Here is a 22,094-nt window from a genome sequence, read left to right on the forward strand (position 1 = left end):
ATATATATATATATATATATATATATATCTGAATCACTTTGCTGTACAGCAGAAATTAACACAACATTGTAAGTTAACTGTACCTCAGTTTTTTTTAAAAGACCTTAAAGATATCCCTTTGTTCTGACCACCTTTCCTTCCTGCCCTCTAATCTTGAAAGGTTCATTTTATTTGACTCTAACTAGTCTCCGAGGGCCTCCGTGTCCAGTTTTGACGTCACGATCCATCTCTGGGTGCTCTAATTACCTTGCTCCTTGACCATAGGCAATTCATGTCCAGGCTGGCAGATCATGGTTGAGGATCAATCCAGTTTTCTTTCTTCTTCTTTTGCTCCAGGAGTGATGATATCGGCTTCAAAAAGGTGTCTGGTTGTGTTGAACTTTCTCTGCCTGTTCTTAGATTTCAGCTTTGCTGACCTGTCAGGTGATCTATCCCATTCCTATATCTATTAATGGTATACCGTCTAGATGGTAGGTGTTGCAAGAGGGCATCAGAGGGCAGACCACTGAAACCATACTCACAGAAAACTAGTCAATCTAATCACACTAGGACCACAGCCTTGTCTAACTCAATGAAACTAAGCCATGCCCGTGGGGCATCCCAAGACGGGTGGGTCATGGTGGAGAGATCTGACAGAATGTGGTTCACTGGAGAAGGGAATGGCAAACCACTTCAGTATTTTTGCCCTGAGAACCCCATGAACAGCAGGAAAAGGCAAAACGATAGATTATTGAAAGAGGAACTCCCCAGGTCAGTTCAGTTCAGTTCAGTCGCTCAGTCGTGTCCGACTCTTTGCGACCCCATGAATCGAAGCACGCCAGGCCTCCCTGTCCATCTCCAACTCCCAGAGTTCACTCAGACTCACGTCCATCGAGTCAGTGATGCCATCCAGCCATCTCATCCTCTGTTATCCCCTTCTCCTCCTGCCCTCAATCCCTCCCAGCATCACAGTCTTTTCCAATGAGTCAACTCTTCGCATGAGGTGGCCAAAGTACTGGAGTTTCAGCTTTAGCATCATTCCTTCCAAAGAAATCCCAGGGCTGATGTCCTTTAGAATGGACTGGTTGGATCTCCTTGCAGTCCAAGGGACTCCCAAGAGTCTTCTCCAACACCACAGTTTAAAAGCATCAATTCTTCAGTGCCTAATATGCTACTGGAGATCAGTGGAGAAATAACTCCAGAAAGAATGACGGGATGGAGCCAAAGCAAAAACAATACCCAGCTGTGGATGTGACTGGTGATAGAAGCAAGGTCCGATGCTGTAAAGAGCAATATTGCATAGGAACCTGGAACATCAGGTCCATGAATCAAGGCAAATTGGAAGTGGTCAAACGAGATGGCAAGAGTGAATGTCTACATTCTAGGAATCAGTGAACTGAAATGGACTGGAATGGGTGAATTTAACTCAGATGACCATTATATCTACTACTGCAGGCAGGAATCCCTCAGAAGAAATGGAGTAGCCATCATGGTCAACAAAAGAGTCCAAAATGCAGTACTTGGATGCAATCTCAAAAACGACAGAATGATCTCTGTTCGTTTCCAAGGCAAACCATTCAATATCACAGTAATCCAAATCTATGCTCCAACCAGTAATGCTGAAGAAGTTGAAGTTGAATGGTTCTGTGAAGACCTACAAGACCTTTTAGAACTAACACCCAAAAAAGATGTCCTTTTCATTATAGGGGACTGGAATGCAAAATAGGAAGTCAAGAAACACCTGGAGTAACAGGCAAATTTGGCCTTGGAATACAGAATGAAGCAGGGCAAAGACTAATAGAATTTTGCCAAGAAAATGCACTGGTCATAGCAAACACCCTCTTCCAACAACACAAGAGAAGACTCTACACATGGACATCACCAGATGGTCAACACCGAAATCAGACTGATTATATTCTTTGCAGCCAAAGATGGAGGAGCTCTATACAGTCAGCAAAAACAAGACCAGGAGCTGACTGTGGCTCAGATCATGAACTCCTTATTGCCAAATTCAGACTTATATTGAAGAAAGTAGGGAAAACCACTAGACCATTCGGTATGACTTAAATCAAATCCCTTATGATTATACAGTGGAAGTGAGAAATAGATTTAAGGGCCTAGATCTGGTAGTTAGAGTGCCTGATGAACTATGGAATGAAGTTCGTGACATTGTACAGGAGACAGGGATCAAGACCATCCCCATGGAAAAGAAATGCAAAAAAGCAAAATGGCTGTCTGGCGAGGCCTTACAAATAGCTGTGAAAAGAAGAGAAGCGAAAAGCAAAAGAGAAAAGGAAAGATATAAGCATCTGAATGCAGAGTTCCAAAGAATAGCAAGGAGAGATAAGAAAGCCTTCCTCAGCTATCAATGCAAAGAAATAGAGGAAAACGACAGAATGGGAAAGACTAGAGATCTCTTCAAGAAAATTGGAGATACCAAGGGAACATTTCATGCAAAGATGGGCTCAATAAAGGGCAGAAATGGTATGGACCTAACAGAAGCAGAAGATATTAAGAAGAGGTGGCAAGAATACACAGAAGAACTGTACAAAAAAGATCTTCATGACCCAGATAATCACGATGGTGTGATCACTGACCTAGAGCCAGACATCCTGGAATGTGAAGTCAAGTGGGCCTTAGAAAGCATCACTACGAACAAAGCTAGTGGAGGTGATGGAATTCCAGTTGAGCTATTTCAAATCCTGAAAGATGATGCTGTGAAAGTGCTGCACTCAATATGCCAGCAAATTTGGAAAACTCAGCAGTGGCCACAGGACCGGAAAAGGCCAGTTTTCATTCCAATCCCAAAGAAAGGCAATGCCAAAGAATGCTCAAACTACCGCACAATTGCACTCATCTCACATACTAGTAAAGTCATGCTCAAAATTCTCCAAGCCAGGCTTCAGCAATACGTGAACCGTGAACTTCCAGATGTTCAAGCTGGTTTTAGAAAAGGCAGAGGAACCAGAGATCAAATTGCCAACATCCACTGGATCATCAAAAAAACAAGAGAGTTCCAGAAAAACATCTATTTCTGCTTTTTGACTATGCCAAAGCCTTTGACTGTGTGGATCACAATAAACTGTGGGAAATTCTTCAAAGAGATGGAATACCAGACCACCTGACCTGCCTCTTGAGTAACCTATATGCAGGTCAGGAAGCAACAGTTAGAACTGGACATGGAACAACAGACTGGTTCCAAATAGGAAAAGGAGTACGTCAAGGCTGTATATTGTCACCCTGCTTATTTAACTTATATGCAGAGTACATCATGAGAAACGCTGGGCTGGCAGAAGCACAAGCTGGAATCAAGACTGCCAGGAGAAATATCAATAACCTCAGATATGCAGATGATACCACCCTTATGGCAGAAAGTGAAGAGGAACTAAAAAGCCTCTTGATGAAAGTGAAAGTGGAGAGTGAAAAAGTTGGCTTAAAGCTCAACATTCAGAAAACAAAAATCATGGCATCTGGTCCCATCACTTCATGGGAAATAGATGGGGAAATAGTGGAAACAGTGTCAGACTTTATTTTTCTGGGCTCCAAAATGACTGCAGATGGTGACTGCAGCCATGAAATTAAAAGACGCTTACTCCTTGGAAGGAAAGTTATGACCAACCTAGATAGCATATTGAAAAGCAGAGACATTACTTTGCCAACAAAGGTTCTGTCTAGTCAAGGCTATGGTTTTTCCTGTGGTCATGTATGGATGTGAGAGTTGGACTGTGAAGAAGGCTGAGCGCCGAAGAATTGATGCTTTTGAACTGTGGTGTTGGAGAAGACTCTTGAGAGTCCCTTGGACTGCAAGGAGATCCAACCAGTCCATTCTGAAGGAGATCAGCCCTGGGATTTCTTTGGAAGGAATGATGCTGAAGCTGAAACTCCAGTACTTTGGCCACCTCATGCGAAGAGTTGACTCATTGGAAAAGACAGTGATGCTGGGTGGGGTTGAGGGCAGGAGGAGAAGGGGATAACAGAGGATGAGATGGCTGGATGGCATCACTGACTCGATGGACGGGAGTCTGAGTGAACTCCGGGAGTTGGTGATGGACAGGGAGGCCTGGCGAGTTGTGATTCATGGGGTCGCAAAGAGTCGGACACGACTGAGCGACTGAACTGAACTGAACTGATTCCTGGTCTTGCCCACATTCATTCATTCACTGAAAGTCATAATCTGACAGAAATGACTCTGTTCCCCATGACTATTCCTCCTTCTCATTTTGGAGAAATATTTCTCTTTTCTACTGGCTCAGTTCTTCCTTGCTCTTGTCTGAGGTTAGGGACTTGCTCCAAAGAAGAGAAAAGAAGCATTAGCTTCCACCCTCCCGGACCTCCTGCCCTCTCTTCCTACTTTCACCCCTTTGTGAAGAGTAAGACAGGTGTCTCCTTAATCTTCAAGCACCACGATCTGACTCTAGATGAAACTCTAATCATATTAGTATTGGCAGCCTCCTCCCTCCAGGGATCTGCTCTCCATCCCAGGCTGGAGGCTCCACCCCCAGCCTCTAGTATCTTCCACAGGCATCTGACTGCTTAGACTCAATACTCTGTCTCTCCAGTTTAGCACTTTCTAACCCAGAAGGCAATGGCACCCCACTCCAGTACTCTTGTCTGGAAAATCCCATGGATGGAGGAGCCAGGTAGGCTGCAGTCCATGGGGTCGCTAAGAGTCGGACATGACTGAGCGACTTCACTTTCACTTTTCACTTTCATGCATTGGAGAAGGAAATGGCAACCCAATCCAGTGTTCTTGCCTGGAGAATCCTAGGGAGGGGGGAGCCTTGTAGGCTGCCGTCTGTGGGGTTCACAGAGTCGGACACGACTGAAGTGACTCAGCAGCAGCAGCAATCCAGGCACACAGAGCCCTGGATCCCCTCCTCCTGGAGAGCTAGAATCATACAGTGTCAGGTCAAAATGTCTTCTGCTGCCCCCATGGTCCAAACAGAGCAATGGGATTTGGTGTGGGTGTGACCCATACGACTGGTAGGCAAGGCCTTTTTCCCGGGGTGCTGTCCTGGCCCTGAAAGCTTTGCTCAGCTGAGCAATGAATGGCATCAGTAAATGCTGGAGTAACCACTCAAGGGGCAGCCCACGCCATTGCTGAGAACACCAGCAAAACATAGGCACCAAAAAAATGAAAGAAAAAAAATAAATGCTAGAATTTGATAGGTTATAAATATATGTTTGTGAAAGCATAATCATACTGTTCTTCCTTATATTTGCTTCCCAGTTTAATATTTTCATTTTGAATTATACACAAGAATGAGGCTCCTGGGGTGCCACACTCTTATCAGGGCTCAGAGGTCTTAGTCTTCATCTGGTCTTTTTTTTTTTTTTAGAGAAGGCAATGGCACCCCACTCCAGTACTCTTGCCTGGAAAATCCCATGGATGGAGAAGCCTGGTGGGCTACAGCCCATGGGGTTGCTCAGAGTCGGACACAACCGAGCGACTTCACTTTCACTTTTCACCTTCATGCATTGGAGAAGGAAACGGCAACCCACTGCAGTGTTCTTGCCTGGAGAATCCCAGGGACTGTGGAGCCTGATGGACTGCCGTCTATGGGGTCACAGAGTCGGATGCAACTGAAGCGACTTAGCAGCAACAGCAGCAGGTCTTTTTTAAAATAATTTTTTAAATTAATTATTTATTTATTTGGCTGTGCCAGGTCTTATTTGTGGCACTTGGGATCTTTGATTGCAGCATACGGAATTTTTAGTTGCAGCATCTGAACACTTAGTTGAGGTATGTGAGATCCAGTACCCTGAGCAGGGATGAAACGCAGGTCCACCGTATCAGGAGCACAGAGTCTTAGCCAGTCCCCATCTTTATCTGGTCTTGATTAGGAGAAAGATCTCTAACTGACCTTTGTTTGGGGGTTTGCCTTTGGCCCTGTTAACCTGCCACTTTGTGACAGTTGTCAATTGAGTCGAACAAATCAAAATTTAAAGAGGATAAACACGAGGGCCTGCTGTTAGGCCCAAGATCACCACTGCAGACATCCAAAGTGAAGAAGCATGGTTTGGGCAATAACAACACATACAAAGGCTTAGGGATGTCAGAGGGCAGTGGCTTCATAACAAACTGAGAACGTGGTATAACTACCAAAGCCATAGGCCCCGAGGACATGGGGATGGAACGGGGACCCCAAACCACATAACACTAGGAAGTTTAGAAGCAGCTGAGGGTGCTTAGCACAAAGAGCTTCTGTTGCTTCAGCTATCTGAAGGCCTAATGGGGGAACCAGAATTATACTTGTTTAGTGGAGGGACAGGGTGTGGGGTAGCCAGATTAACACAGGATCCTCGAGGAGTGAGCCTGGAGATGCAGTAGCTTTGCTTATGGAGTTTTCACTCGCTTTTCCTCTCTCCTCTGGGTTGCCAGTTTTAAAAATTACCTTTTCAATGCCTTCTTTATATTTTTTTTATTGAACTATAGTCAATGTGCAGAATAATATGTTATAGGTATAAAATATAGTAGTTCACAATTTTTAAAGTTATACTCCATTTATAGTTAGTATAAAATATTGGCTATATTCCCTGTGTTATACAGTATATCCTTATTTTTCCTAGGCTGTGCCACTTGTGGGATCTTAGTTCCCTGGTCAGGGATTGAACCCAAGCCCTCAGCAGTGGAAGCACAGAATCCTAACCACAGGACCACCAGAGAATTTCTTCTCATGGCTTATTTCGTATATTATAGTTTGTATTTCTTTTCTTAAAATATTTTTATTTGTTTTTGGCTGTGTCCAGTCTTAATTGGGGCAGGTGGGATCTTCCTTGCAGCACACGTGATCTTTCATTGTAGCTGGCAGCTCTGTAGTTGCCACACGTGGAACTTAGTTTCTCTGTAGCATATGAGATCCTAGTTCTCAGACCAGAGATCAAATCCACGTCCCCTCCATTGGAAGGCAGATTCTTAACCACTGGACCTCCAGGGAAGTCTCTTCTTAATCCCCTACCCCTATCCTGCCCCTTCGCACTTTCCTCTCCCAACTAGTAACCACTCGTTTATTCTCTGTATCTGTGAATCTGCTTCTTTTCATTAGCTTGTTACTTTTTTTAGATTCTACAAATAAGTGATATCGTACAGTATTTATCTTTCTCTGATTTACTTCACTTGGTACAATATCCTTCAAGTCTATCCATATTGTTGCAAATGGCAAAATTGTTCATTCTTTTTTACGACTGAGTAGTATTCCCATATATATATGTATATATTTGCATACATACTACATCATCTTTATTCATTCATCTATTGATGGACATTTAGGTTGCTTCCATATATTGGCAATGGTAAATAGTGCTGCTATGACCATTGGGGTGAGTGTATTTTTTTGAATTCATGTTTTTGGTTTTTTTCAGATATACACTCAGGTAGAATTGCTGGATCAGAGAAGGCAATGGCACCCCATTCCAGTACTCTTGCCTGGAAAATCCCATGGACGGAGGGGCCTGGTGCTGCAAGTTGGACACGACTGAGTGGCTTCGCTTTCACTTTCACTATCACCATTGGAGAAGGAAACGGCAACCCATTCCAGTATTCTTGCCTGGAGAATCCCAGGGATGGGGGAGCCTGGTGGGCTGCCATCTGGGGCCACACAGAGTCGGACACGACTGAAGTGACTTAGCAGCAGCAGCAGAAATGCTGGATGGTATGGCGGGTCTAGTTGTAGTTTTTTGAGAAAACTCCATACTGCTTTCCACAGTGCCTGCACTGATTTACATTCCCACCAACACTGAACTGTTTCTCCACATCCTCACCAACATGTTATCTGTGTTCTTTTTTGATAATAGCCTTTCTGATAGGTGTGAGATGATATCTCATTGTGGTTTTGATTTGCATTTCTCTGATGATTAGCAATGTTGAGCATCTTTTCATATGCCTGTTGGCTATTGTTTTGCTGAAAGTTGTTAAGTTTCGTTTCAGGTTCAAAGGATTCCTTAACAAAAGTAACCACTCATTATACACAAATAAATAATTGTAATATTTAATAGAGACATATCTAACTTGCTTTCAATATACAACCATTAAAAGAAAAGAGAATAGAAACAGTAGAGGAGAGTAACAGCACATACATCACTGAACTGGACTGACATCCAAACAGCACTGCAATATCGTGTGTGACAGCAATCTGGAGTCCCAACTGAGAAAAGGTCCCAGGCAGTGCATCCACCCACAGGCAAGACTTCAGATTGCAATTCTGGGGACTCCCTGTTATAATCCCAAGCTTCAAACTGACATCATGTTTACAAGAAAAATGCAGCTCTAGTTTTTAATCTTTCTACAAAGCTATTTTTATCTTGTGAATTATGAAATTTTTCAGGTCCTGGGGAGTTGGCCCGATTCTCAGGGCTCAAGAGAATTTCAAGATTCAATCTCTATCTTATCTACAGTGTCATGCACCTTACTGGTACCAATCAGTGCATTCATAAGCAGGAATGTCACAGGCAAGGGAAGGTCAAGGCAGGGTTAAGGCAGGTCATAAGCAAGGTCAGAGGCCTGCTCTGCTTTCTTGTCTTTGAAACCTGAACAAGACTTCCTCCACCTTAATTTCCCTAACAGTTATCTGCATGTCCTCTTTGGAAAAATATCTATTCACTTCTGCCCAATTTCTAATTTTTTCTTTTTGATGTTGAGTTGCATGAGTTGCTTTATATATTTTGGATACTCTTTTGAGTATCACTTGCAAATATTTTCTCTCCCTCTGTAGGTTGTCTTTTCATTTTGTTTAGTTCTGCTATGCAGAAGCTTTTTAAAATTGGGTCCCACTTGTTTACTTATGTTTCCTATACTTTAGGAGACAGATCCAAAAATACGTTGCCACAATTTACGTCAAAGTGTTCTGCCTGTTTTCCTGTAGGAATTTTGATTTCTGGTCTTACATTTAGGTCTTTAACCCATTTTGAGTTTATTTTTGTATACGGTGAACACATTGGTGTTTCCTGAAGGGGCTCTTGCAAAGGCAAATGAACACCTACATTAACTCGACCTTAAAGCCCTCAGGATTTCCGCCTGAATTCCTGCAGCAACCCCTTAACTTTGGCCGGCCTGCTCTCTCATTTCCCATCGTGGCCAGAATCACCATTCTAAATCCTGATGCAGTCCTTCTGGGTGGCTCTGTGTTCTTTCCCAGTCTTCTTCCTCTCTACAACCTACGGCCCTCAGTGCTCGAGACCACAAAGTCCCTCTTTAAATTCCAGACCTAGTCGCTTATGCCTGGAATAACCTGCCACCCCTTTGTAGATGGTAGCACTATTCGTTTCTTTGCCGAAGCCCTTCCTGAGCCCTTGCCCAAGTAATACTGTCAGCTCCTTCTTTGAGTCTCCTCAATGAACCCTGACCAGCCACTCCCTTAGGTCTTTCCTCACCTCTGTACGCAAGTCCCTCCAGGGCAGGTCCTGCCTGCGTTTATCCATCTTTGTATCCTTAGCACCTGTCACAGTGCCTGAACTCACAGAGGAAGAACTCAGTAAATGGCTGATGGAATTAACTGACTTTTCTTCCTGAATTCTTTCAGCAACAGGCACACAAAAAAGTACGTTTTTGTAATAAGAATTACATTTAATTTTTGAAGGGGGGATAGCTTCCTGCCCATCCAAGACCCCTGAGAGTATTTCCTTGATCTCTTGAGAGTGGCAGAGACTCTAGGAGTGGACACAGAGTGCTAAGATGTGACTTCTCCTGCTGCTGCTGCTAAGTCGCTTCAGTCGTGTCTGACTCTGTGCAACCCCATAGATGGCAGCCCACCAGGCTCCCCCGTCCCTGGGATTCTCCAGGCAAGAACCCTGGAGTGGGTTGCCATTTCCTTCTCCAATGCATGAAAGTGAAAAGTGAAAGTGAAGTCGCTCAGTCGTGTCTGACTCCTAGGGACCCCATGGACTGCAGCCTACCAGGCTCCTCCATCCATGGGATTTTCCAGGCAAGTGTACTGGAGTGGGGTGCCATCGCCTTCTCCGAAGATGTGACTGCTGCTGCTGCTAAGTCACTTCAGTCGTGTCTGACTCTATGTGATCCCGTAGACGGCAGCCCACCAGGCTCCGCCGTCCCTGGGATTCTCCAGGCAAGAACATTGGAGTGGACTGCCATTTCCTTCTCCAATGCATGAAAGTGAAAAGTGAAAGTGAAGTCGCTCAGTCGTGTCTGACTCTTAGCGACCCCATGGACTGCAGCCTACCAGGCTCCTCCGTCCATGGGATTTTCCAGGCAAGAGTACTGGAGTGGGGTGCCATTGCCTTCTCCGGAAGATGTGACTAGACAGGCCTAAAAAAATGGTTCATATTTTGAAATTTTCCAACCCCTTTAAGAATCTACTGAAAAAACATACCCTTTTCTTCAGGAAAACACACCTTCAGACACATACCTTTCTAACTTGGTTCTGGGACTCCAAGTACCTGTTCTTCCCTAGGGCCTTTCACACCCACCCCCCGCCCCACCCCCAGAGCCGCCTCTGTAGAACCCCTGCCCCAGAAGCACTGGGCCCTAACCAGCACTGAGAACGGTCATGGTCGGGTGCTGCGTCTCCCTGGTGCGCTCCACTCGTCCATTCCAGTGTTCTACTGCCCACTGGCTGGCCTATGCCTGGGACCTCCATCTCGGTAGATGTTCCGAGAGGAAATGGAGAAGTTTCACCAAAGGTGGGGTGAGGGGGAGAGAGGCAGGGAACAAGAGGACAGTTAAAAACAAAACAAACCCCAGTCACTGAAAAGGGAAACAAGCCTAATTATTCTGCTCCACTTCTGGGCAGCAGCATCTCCTCATTGCCTAGTTAATCCACCAAACATAAGGAAGAAGAAATGAGTCACGGCCCACACATTTCTTTTATTACCAAAAACAATTGTTATGCGCAAACTCAGTGCCTCTAATCCCATCCCTGAGGATAACCATGAAAGTCCTTGGGGCTATAAGAGGAACCATTCAGAGGGAAATGCCTTGGCTGGTTTTGAGGAAAGGGCCCTTGGAGGGATCAGTTCCTTGGCACCCCTGGGCCCAAGGACCCCTACAGACAGGAATGGATGTGAGCTGACTATGGATTTCCATCCCTGTTCTAGCATGTCTAGGGGATTAGGGTTTTAAGCCTGACACTAGCCCTCTCTACAGGAACACACACACACACAACCAGGGTGCCCCCCTTCAAAGAATCAAAACTTTTCAGGACCACCAAAGAATGTGGACTGGCAGAAAAAGGACGTCCCTCAGCCCGCTGAGTGACGCAAGCTGGCTCCAGAGTGGACCACGCTACTCTCAGCATCACTCCTAAAGGCATCCGTTGACAAGGGCTGCCCACTAGGGGCGCTGCCACCAGCCTGGCTCAGACTCCAGGGCCTGGAGGTAGCAAGGGTGGGGGCCTGCAGCCTTCACACCATCTGGACTTCTGGCTCTTCAGCTGCTCCCTGAAGCTCTCCCATGACGCCCCCCGAGGGGGGCTCAGAGGCGGGTGGGGGCTCTCCCGGGGCTTCGAACAGCACGTAATAGACGACCTCCCGCTCGCCCTGGGCGTTGGTCTGGTTCACCACGTGGATGATAGGGCTTGACGTGTCCTGAGAGGCCGGGAGGGCTATGCCCTCACCGCCCCCACCTTCCTCTTCAGCCTCCTGCTGGGGTCCTGGCTCCCTGGGCACTGTTTCCAGAATGATGTCCTGCAGGCTGCTCTCATTCAGGGATGCTCCCAGGCCTGAGCCCTCTTGTGGCTGCCGCAGCAGTTGCTGGGTCAGCTCTACGCTCTCATAGCGAACCAGCTGCAGCCTCATGTAGCCATCCTCATGCTCCTTGTACCTGGTGAAGGAGGAGCACGGAGGGTATAGCAAGCAGGGGTGGGGGGCATGGCGGGGACGGGGGGCAGACACAGGCTATAGACTGGCGAGGTAAGGGACAACAGGAGGGAAGAAGCCCTGGGATTCTAAGTGATGGGTATTAAAGACAAAAAAAAAAGTCTTTATTGTATAAGATTTAGAAGAAAAGGCAAGAAAGCTCTTTACTCAGAAAGCAAAGGGAGGGACTTCCTTGGTGGTCCAGTGGTTAAGAACCTACCTTCCAATGCAGGGGATGGGGGTTCAATCCCTGGTGGGGGAACCAAGAACCCATATGCCACAGGGCAACTAAGCCTATGCGCCTCAACTAGAGAGCCCACACGTCGCAACTAGAGAGAAGCCTGCACTTCTCTCTAGAAGGCTTCACAGTAGGGCTGCAATGAAGATCACGTGTGCTGCAACCAAGACCTGATGCAGCCAATAAATATTTTTAAAAAAAAATAGGAAAGGGAGGGGAGAGAAGAGAGAGGAACTGTCTATGTTGGACAGTAGGACTGTCAAAGGATTTATGAGAAGGCCATGAAGCTACTCATTAGGACCCTTGGGTTCACGCTCTGGGCTCTGGTTCTGGCTGCAGGGCTTTTGCGATCATTTATTGGGTTTGGTATTGTTCCCTGGATTCAAAAATTAGAAAAATACTCTTTGCCCCACCAATATTTTGGAGGTTCCTTGAGCCTAAATGGAGATAGTGGACATCAGAGCACCATCAAATTCAAGGATTTTAAATTGCTGAAAAGTATGAAGAAAAAAATACAGAAATCCGGGTACAGGGGGAGGCTGAGAGACATACCGAAAGCGGGGGTGCCCTGAGGGCCACTTGAACTGGTGCTTCTTGCGAAGGTGCACGGTGAGGTTGTTGCCCCTTGTGAAGCACTTGTCACACACGTGGCATCTGTACCTCGGCTCTGAGTCCCCCTGGTGGGGAGGGGAGAGTGAGGCCAGCTTCCCCCCGCCCCAGGCACCCCCCACACTTCTGCCGGCCCCTCCCTACCATCAGCCCCACTCACTTCATGCACTTTTCGGTAATGCGACTTGATAGAGTAGAGCGACCGGGCACTAAAGGTGCAGTTCTCGAAATCACAGCTGTAGGCTGGCTCCTTGCTATGGGTATCTAGGTGCTTCCGGAGGTCGATCAGATTCTTGCAGCTGCCAAGAAAGACCAGGAAGGATCAGAAAGCGTGGGGAATCCTGGAACCCAGGTTTCGTGATTTCCCGCCCCGTCTCCTCTTACCTGTAGTCGCAACAGTCACATTTAAAGGGACGGGCCTCGCTGTGGCGGAAGCGCATGTGGTTTCGGAGGGAGGAGGGCAGCGGGCAGGTCATGTCACACAGAGGGCACTTGTAGTGGTTCACTGAGGGGCAGAGAGGAGGCTGTGGCCGCAAAGCTCGCGGAAGCCTGGAGGGCAGGCCCGGAGGACGGCGGTGGCCAGCTACTCACCATGGTTGCGCATGTGGTCCCGCAGCAGCCGCTCTGTGGCAAACCTCTTGGAACAGTGAGAGCACTGGAAGTGCTGCTCTGCAGGGGGTCAGGCAGAAGACAGGTGGAGCACAGCCAGTGGCAGAGAGGAGGAGAGCATGCTGGGAGAGGGGAACCCCCCCAGGCAGAGGGAAACCACCCAAGAAGAGGGGAGCTTGTGGAACTATGGATGGACCCAGTATCATGGAAGGAGCGTGGGACCTGGAGTGGAGAACCTGAATTAGAATTCTGGCTTGCCCGCTTACTAGCAGTGTGATCTCAGGTAAGTGATTTAATCTGAGCCTCAGTTTTCTCATCTGCAAAAACGGGGGATAAGAAGCCTACCTTACAGGGCCACTGCGAGGCTTCACTGAGACAAGAGCCGTGGCACAGCGTAAGCATGGAGTGACAACCTCTAATGAGTCCCCATCAGCAGAGACTGTGCCAGGTGACTGAGCCCTCAAGACAGATATGGCTAAGCTGCAGATACCTTCAGGGGCCCCCTCTCCTGAGAACGTGCCCCCAGCCACCACCCCAAGTAGGACAGCCTGCACCTATGCCCCTTCTTCAATCGCTTACGATCCAACGAGGACTGGCGACGGATATGATCTAAGAACTTGGTGTTGTTGGCGAACATGCCCCCACAGGTGGGACAGGCCACCACCTTCTCCTGGGTATGGCTGCGGAGGTGCTCTCGAAGCTTAAAGCGGTCCTTGAAGGTGCAGGTACAGCCTGGGAAGGAAGGCCCAGTCAGGTCCAGCCACAAACCCCCAGAGTAGGGTCTGTACCCCCAAGTCTCTCCAGCTACCCCCAAGTCTCTCCAGCCAGCAGCCAACCCTGCCCTGCAGGACTGGTCCTACCCCTAGCTGCTCTGGTCCCTTAGCAACCCCAAAGTTTCTTTAGAAGCCAAAAATTAAGGAGTGGCCCTACCTTTCCAGCCACAGAGCACCACGTTGTTGTCCTTGCCAACTACTTGGTATTCACAACACAGGCTGTGCGCTTCCACGTGCCGGTAGAACCACTCGGGGTTGTCGAAGGAGTTCTGTGCCAGGAGCAACTTGGGGTAAGGACTGAGGATGGGTGGAGGGACTCCTACTCCCAGGTGTCCAGAGGGGGGCTTCTTGGTTCTCTCCCAAATTAATTGGTGGGGATAGGAAAGTTTGAGCAAGGGGCTACCCAGAAATGAAGGAAAGCTACTAGCAGGAACTTCAGGAATACAGCGTATCCCAGAAAGGATTAAGGAGTCTTGAGATAAGATCCCCAACCCCTCTCCATCCCTACTCCTGGCTCTGTCTGCTGACCTCACAGTGCTCCCACAGACACAGGAAGTGGTCGGGGATGTCAGGGATGAGGTTGCGGCTCTGGAAGTCCAGGATGCAGGGGCTGAGGTCAGCCTGGCTCTGCAGGGCCTGCAGTCCCCACTGTTTCAGCTTGGTGTGGTAGCAGTGGAAGTAGACATGGCGGATGAGATCAGCAGAATTGTCCGGAGAACAGAAGCCACACTCCCGCCACAAGCAGGAGAATTCTTCCTCTGCAAAAAGGGGTTTAGAAGGAAGCGACTGATGACTTTCCAAAGCTCTCCTCCCACTTAGCAGCAAGGGACCAGGCTGGGATGACCTGGTATACCAGGAGTTCATCTAGCAAATGCTAGCATTTAACAACTACTAATTGTGTGCCAGGCACCGGGAATACAACAACGAGTACAAAAAGAGTCCCAGTCCTTACCCTTGCACAGCTTTCAGTCAGGAAGAAAAACACATCAAAATAATCACATGCATAAATATAAAGCTACAACCAGGTGGAGAGGAAGCATGGTCTAGGCAGGGAGACAGTGTGTGCACAGCCCAGTGCCAGTGACTCAGACACAGCAGGTGTGGCTGGCATTTGCTACTGTGGCTTGGAGTTTCTGCTGTTCCCTGAGGAACCCGGGATGCCTCCCACTCCTTCCTGTCAAACCATAGGTCTTTCTTTCCCCCATATTCTGCCCAAGATCAGTCTTCTCTAGGAAGGCCTATCAGCTATTCCAGTCTACTTCCTATCTCTCTAAGCACCAAATTTTCAGTGCTCTATATAGGTTTACTTGTTTTGAAAAGTAGCTACTTTTAAAAATATAATAATCACCTAATTTCCCTTCTGTATAAATATTACTTGCTTCTGAAGCTATTAGTTATAGGTTACAGTCACTAGATTCAAATGGAATTTGAGGTGGGGGAAGGAGTGCTGTCTCTATACCTTCTGTAGAAAAGTTTTTTTCAAACTGTGTTATGACCTATTAGTGGGTAGTGAAATCAATTTAGAGGATTGCAAATCACAATTTCTTTTTAATTAAAGAGAACAAAATAGAACAATTCAGAGAGAATTTAATCAAGGCAAGGATTGTTTTTAGTATTTCTTAACTTCTCTATACAGGGTTGTGACATAAAATGCATTGCTAAATTTTACTGCATTTCACAGTAAAAAATAAATAAATAAATAAAAACACTGCCAGAGAGTGAAAAAAGCAGACTGCCAACAGCTTGTACAATATGATCCTTTTAAAAAAGTAAAATCCTATCTAATTTATATATATACATGCAGAGAGAGGTCAAAAAGAATGTTCACTGAAGTACTGTCAGTTAATTGACTTTTTTGTTGTTGTTGTTATTTTTTTTTTGTTGTTGTTGTTGTTAATTGACTTTTAATGGCAAGAGGAAAGGTTCATTCCACATATTCTTGCTGAATGAGTTTTCCAGAATGAGTCTACAATGTTTTTATAAACAAATAAAAAAAGCACAATTAGGAAAATAAACCACCACTCTCACTGGCTGCCTTCTCCCTCTGTGGCAAGGAGAGTCAGATTTTCCACCATCCCTTGAGCTCTTTCCCATTCCTGTGTCCTGCTTCCTTACCAAGCAGGTCCTCCTCCTCTTCTTCCTCCCCGGAGCCCTGCAGGTGCTGCTGCAGGTGCTGAGTGACATGCTCACAGAATTCCTCCATGGCCGAGCACACAAAGGAACAGGACCCCCACTCACACTGCAGCCCCAGGTTCTCCTTTCGGGGAACTTTCCCAGGCGGCGGCATGGCCTTCACCCTAGAGGAGGAAGAAATCGGCACCTGTACGTATTCCACCCAAGTGCTGCTGGGGGTTAACACGGGACAGCCAGCCAGCCTGGAGCCAAGAGATGTTTTTCAGTGACCCGTGAGAAACGCTGTGCTTTTTCAGTAAGGACAGAGTAGCAGTTCTTCAAACCCCTGGAAGCTGTTTGGTGTTCTTGGGAATGGAGAATACAAACTGACATTATTGAGCATGTACCAGGCTCTGAGCTAAGAACTTTAACAGACACTTTTTCAAGGTGCTTCAGAGCAACCGATCAAGAAGGAATTACTCCTACAAAAGGCAGAACAATGCCCAGGTTCAAAAAGATGACTTTGAAGACCCAGAGCTCAGATTCAGACTCCTTTGTCCACCACCTACTTAGCTGTGTGACCTTGGCCAAGTAAGCTTAACCCTTCTATTCCTGAACACCCTTATTTTCAGAATGGGGATAACAAACCCTTCTGCTTTTAATCTGCTATATGCCAAGGACCTACTAAGCACATTGTGTCATCTAATTACCAACACCATCCTATGAGGGAAGTACTGTTTTTAATTTCATTTGTAGATATGGGCATAAGGCCTGGAGAGGTTAACTGGTTTGCTCAAGATCACACACCAGGGGTAGGGTCAGGTCAGGCTGACTCCAAAGTCCACATTTTTCTTATGCACACAGATGAGCCTAGAAGCTCCTTATTTCTCACTGGATCACATCGTAAGTACTCCATCAGACTTATAAAGTGCCACACATACTCCTTTTGCCTAACCTATCTGGTGCTTTACTTCACCACTGCCCTAATATCCTCTGAACAAAAATGTCAATTCTATTTCACTTAAGAGGCAGTGCCTGTCCAGTTTATACTGGGTATACACAGTGTTAGGCACACTTAGGCAGGTAATAAACATTTGTTGAAGAAAGCTAAATAAAAAACAAGAAGTTCTCAACCTTTAATATGCACACAAATGCAGAGGTTTCCAGCTCCTGCCCTAGAGATTCAGATTTGGGAAGGCTGGGGTTAGGCCTAGAAATCTGCCCTTTAACTCAGCAGCCCAGTTGTGATGGGGCCTCCAGAAGCAGAGTCTGAGGAACAATAAAAGGATAGTTTTCCTCATTAAAACAAAACACAGAATGACAGGTGACACTGCACACAAAAATCTCTGGGGGAAGAAAAGACACTAAGAGGCCCTGACTCTGTCCCCTGAGCATCACCTCCTTAAGGATTCTCACCAACTCTCACTGTGGTACCCAGGAAGGGAGTGCGGTATTGCTCTCTTTCAGAGAGAGGTGGGAACTCTGAAAAAGAACTTTGGTACACAACGAAAGGGGAAAACCCCAGAAAATACAAAATGCATAAAATCTTTCATACTTACAAGTATAAGAACCTACTATATCTAACTGGTTACCAAAGGAACCCCTCCCCTTTTTTTTGTCCACACCTCATGGCATGTGGGATCTTAGTTCTCTGACCAGGGACCAAAAAGGTAATCCCTGCCTTGGAAGCATGGAGTCTTAACCACTGGACAACCAGGGAAGTACCAAAAACCCCTTTTTAAGGAAGCCTTAAGGAAATGGCAACCTATTCCAGTATTCTTGCCTGGAAAATTCCACAGACAGAGGAGCCTGGTAGGCTACAGTCCATGGGGTCTCAGAGAATTGGACATGACTAAGCAACTAAGCACAGCACACAGCCGCACAGAGGGTATAAGAAACCTGGGCTTCTCTGGTGGTTCAGTGGTACAGAATCCACCTACCAATGCAGGAGATGAAGGTTTGATCTCCAGGTTGGGAAGATCCCCTGGAAAAGGAAATGGCAACCCACTTCAGTATTCTTGCCTAGAAAATTCCATGGACAGAAGAGACTGGAAAGCTACAGTCCATGAGGTGGCAAAGAGTCAGACACGACTAAGCCTGCACGCAAGCATATGCCAAGCACTGTTCTAAGTTTCTTATATTTATAAAAACTCATTAGTACAACAATCCTATTGAAGTAGACAGCCTGATTATCCCACTTTACAGATGAGGAAATGGCCCAGATAGGTTAAGTAATTTACCCAGGATCACAAAGCTAAGAAGTGATGGAAACAGAATTCAAAGCCAGGGAGCATGACTCCATTCTCCTCCTCCATCTGCCTGTCTTACCTTTTTATGTTTGATTCCCTCCTCACCAAAGACGTCATATCCATATACACAATACCCAAAGCATGCTTTATTGAGTAGCTATTTTGTAAGTCTCCTCTAATAAGCTGTGAGCTCCTAGAAAGCCTGGTCTGTGCTCTCTTCATTCTAACTGCAGAGCCAGCACACACCTACTATGAGCTCTTTTAATGTTCAAGTAAATCTATAACATTACTTTACTTTTGCAAAAATCACCTAGCTTCTCTGAACCTGTTTCCTTAAATGTAAAACAGGATATTAATATCACAGCAGTGGATGAGGGAATCGACTTATATATGATTAGAAAGCTCCAACATTTACTAGCCCTGTGATCTTAGGCAAGTTACTTAAGCCCGGGTTTCCCATGTATTATTAACACGGGAATAATCATGCTTGTTTCACTGAATTGATTTATGGATTAAAACACATAATGGATATTAAAATGCTTAGCCTAACTCAACAAGTGTTGGCTCTTCGTATCCTTGCTTCTAAAAATTAGATGATCTAAGAACGAATGCTACAAAAAGATCAACAAAAGGAAAACCCGAAGGATTCCTAACCCTTCCTTTCATAGGGAATCACAGAAAGAAGCAACGAGCAAATACTTGAGTATAAATTGCAACGCAAGGCACCGAGAATGAACCCTGAATGGTATGCAAGAAAAGAGGGATCAAGGTCTGGAACCTTCTAAGGACTCACAATTTGGCCGAAGAGATAAGATTCTGACGTGTTTAAACAACAACCAAAACAAAGCGCCCGGTGAGGGGAGCTGGACAGGGAGAAACCGCGGCGGCAGGCTAAGCAGGAAAGGTTGCCCTTAGCGGTGGGGACTGGGCCCCTGGAGCACAGGTAGAATTCGGAGAAAAGGAAGGAGACCATTCGGGCGGGGAAACCTCCCCCTCTCAGCCCCGCTGGCTTCCCCCTAAGGCGTGGCGGCGATCGTGCTTCAGCTGCAACGAAGCCCCAGACTGGAAAGTAAGTCCGGGTTGGGAGCTGGGGGCGCTGCAGGCGCCAGGCAGAACAGGGTGGCCGAGCAGCAAGAGAGCGCCTCGCCGAAGCGACCGGAAAAGTGCCTGGCTTCGGCAGCCTGCCCAAAGGACAGACCGATGCTGCCCCGCCATCCCCGGCATCCCCTGCTTACCTCCCGTCAGTCAGCTCCCGGGTCTCTTCAGCTCCCCTCCCACCTCGCACCGTCTCCGGGAGGGCACTTGAGTGACGGCCAACGACAGCCAATCGTCGCTCTCAAATCCCTCTAACAGCCAATCGCCGCTGCGACTGACGAAACCCGTGCGCGACCAAAACACGGAAGGGGCGGGAGTGAGCGGCAGCGGGCCGCGCGGGAAGGTAGCGCTACGAACGCCGCCGGTCTGCAGGCTAAGTGCAGGCAGGCTTCCCTAGGGCCCGATTTTCCCCGACTGCGCAGGCTCGGCGCACGGCACCCACTGGGCATGCGCCGAGCTCGGGCTGTGAGCCGAGAGGTGTCTCCCCCCTCTTGTTGGTTACAGCTCCAGCTGGCCGCGTGGGAGTTGAGACAGAGGAAGAGGCGGTGGAAGAGGCGGAGGAAAAGGCGTCGGAGGCTCGGTGCCCAGAACAACGAACCCCGCTCGGCCCAAACTGGGGGTCCTTCACCTTTTTAATCTTCCTGTTTCTTAAATATCAGTATTCCTTATGCCATCTTCTCTTCCTCCCACAACTCTGCCTCCTTTGTTACCAGTCTCAGTGAACGACTCCTGAAACCTGGCAGTCATGTCTGATTCCTCCCTCACACGTCATATCCATTCCATTGCCAAGTCCTATAAATTCTGCCCCCTTAACACAGGATCCCTCAAGTTCCCCACCCCAACACACACACACACCCTTTCTTGAGCTTCGCAGTCCTATCTCTTGACCATTAGCTACGTCCATCCCGGATGTCTACACTGACCCAACTGGCTCCCTGCGGTCACTCCTGCTTCCCTCCAAACCATTCTCGACGGAGCTCTCAAAGTGATCTTTGCAGAGAGCAAATCTGATCAAACCACCACGCTGCTTTAAACGGTCAAAGCCCCAAACCATACTGAGGCTCTCTGGACCCTTCAGCATCTGGGTCCTGCATACTTCTCCCCATCGTATCTTGAGTGCTTCTCGAGCTCACTCTCTGCTCCCCAGCCCTGGATTTCTTTCAGCTTCCCCACCACACCTAGCCGCCTTTCCTCTGCTGCCTTGTACTTACTGTTTCCTCGGCCTGGAACAATCTTGTGAAACTGATGAGAACTGATTCCTACTCATTCTTCTGGTCTCAAAGAAGCAGCTTTTTTTTTTTTTTTTTTTCCCTGGAAATCTTCCTGGACATCCCTTTTCTGTGTTTCCCTATTACAGCTCCATCACACTTCCCAGGTGGCGCTACTGGTAAAGAGTCCTTCTGCCAATGCAGGAGAGGCAAGAGAGGAGGGTTGGATCCCTGGATGGGGGAGATCCCCTGGAGGAGAATGTGGCAACACACTCCAGTATTCTTGTCTGGAAAAATTCCCTGGACAGAGGAGCCTGGCAGGCTACAGTTCATGGGGCCACAAAGAGTCAGACATGACTGAGCACACATTATATTGTATTTGCCTGTTGAACTTGTCTGCATTCTGCACTGACTCACTCAGTTCAGTGAGGGAGGACAGGGAGTGTGTGTGTGTGTGACTTTCTATAACCCCATTGCTTAGCCTAGTAACTGAAACTCAGTAAGCATCCAAGACATATTTGTTTAAAAATTATGTACCTTGCTGCTGCTAAGTCTGCTGCTACTAACTCGGTTCAGTCGTGTCCGACTCTGTATGACCCCAGAGACGGCAGCCCACCAGGCTCCCCCGTCCCTGGGATTCTCCAGGCAAGAACACTGGAGTGGATTGCCATTTCTTCATTAGGACTGATATTATATTTTCTAGCCTAAATATAAGCCTATATAGTTTACAAAATCAGAAAACCCGTTAAATGCTCAATATAAATAAAATGAACTTAAAGATGCCATTAAAAATAGCAGTCACAAGAAAATCAGAAATTTGTGCATGAAATTTTTTACTAACCATGATTAAATTTTGTCCCTATTTTAAAATAAGGGTTTTAAAATATAATTCGAGTAACAAAAGTGTTTTATCAACTTTATTCATTCAAAAGCACATAGCTTTAGTAATACTTCACAAATTGCCAACCATATTTTAATTCAGGATTAAACCACCATAGATGGCTCTTAGCTTTAATTTAGCAATTCCTGAAGAAAAACTCATTCACGGAGCTGCATAGACTCAATTTTTACAGAGAAAAAATTTCAGGATATCTCTGAAATGCACACGTTTCCAAAATTTGAGACAGTGCTTTGCTGTCTAGCATAGTTTACTTCCATCTCAATCTGCTTCTCTTGAAAACAGGCCACAATTTTGGCTGGATAATTCAAGACACATCCTGAGATTTGTTCTTCAAAAGCTGCCGCAAGACCTTGAAGCATAATTCATACTCATCAAAAACTCTGGATCTCTCCTGAAAGTAGAAAATGGATAAGTTGAATTATGTTTTGTGTTTCCTCTGAGTTCATTTTTTAAATCTCTATTTTTGAAAAGTGATGAGACTCTTCTTCACTACAAAATAGGTGACTGCACTGG

At 46.7% G+C, this 22,094-nt stretch overlaps 1 protein-coding gene across 3 annotated transcripts; it reads right to left on the reverse strand.

The window, feature by feature from the left end:
- Positions 1 to 10,778: 10,778 nt before the first annotated feature.
- LOC102393596 (histone H4 transcription factor) lies at positions 10,779 to 20,806 on the reverse strand. Of its 3 annotated transcripts, none has more exons than XM_006078686.4 (10): positions 20,684 to 20,806; positions 16,132 to 16,313; positions 14,545 to 14,774; positions 14,174 to 14,285; positions 13,823 to 13,975; positions 13,226 to 13,303; positions 13,019 to 13,139; positions 12,795 to 12,933; positions 12,578 to 12,702; positions 10,779 to 11,752 (listed from the first exon to the last, which is right to left on the reverse strand). In XM_006078686.4, exons 1-10 carry the CDS (start codon positions 20,737 to 20,739, stop codon positions 11,335 to 11,337), a joined length of 1,614 nt encoding a protein of 537 aa, XP_006078748.3. In that variant the 5' UTR covers positions 20,740 to 20,806; the 3' UTR covers positions 10,779 to 11,334. The 3 variants fall into 3 exon arrangements, with proteins under 3 accessions (XP_006078748.3, XP_006078749.1, XP_006078750.1); XM_006078687.4 differs by lacking the exon at positions 20,684 to 20,806 and adding an exon at positions 19,613 to 19,826; XM_006078688.4 differs by lacking the exon at positions 20,684 to 20,806 and adding an exon at positions 19,171 to 19,597.
- Positions 20,807 to 22,094: the final 1,288 nt, after the last annotated feature.

This window comes from Bubalus bubalis, chromosome 16 (assembly GCF_019923935.1).
Source record: "Bubalus bubalis isolate 160015118507 breed Murrah chromosome 16, NDDB_SH_1, whole genome shotgun sequence".
NCBI classification, from domain to species: Eukaryota; Metazoa; Chordata; class Mammalia; order Artiodactyla; family Bovidae; genus Bubalus; species Bubalus bubalis.

What these genes read in the sequence shown, in the direction of transcription:
- LOC102393596 (XM_006078686.4), bottom strand. Translation starts at nt 20,739, where the DNA reads ATGAGTAGGAATCAGTTCTCATCAGTTTCACAAGATTGTTCCAGGCCG. An exon ending in GGTGCTCTGTGGCTGGAAAG is followed by an intron (nt 13,976 to 14,173) that starts GTAGGGCCACTC and finishes CTTCCTTCCCAG; the next exon opens with GCTGTACCTGCACCTTCAAG. An exon ending in TCGCCAGTCCTCGTTGGATC is followed by an intron (nt 13,304 to 13,822) that starts GTAAGCGATTGA and finishes GACCCCCTGCAG; the next exon opens with AGCAGCACTTCCAGTGCTCT.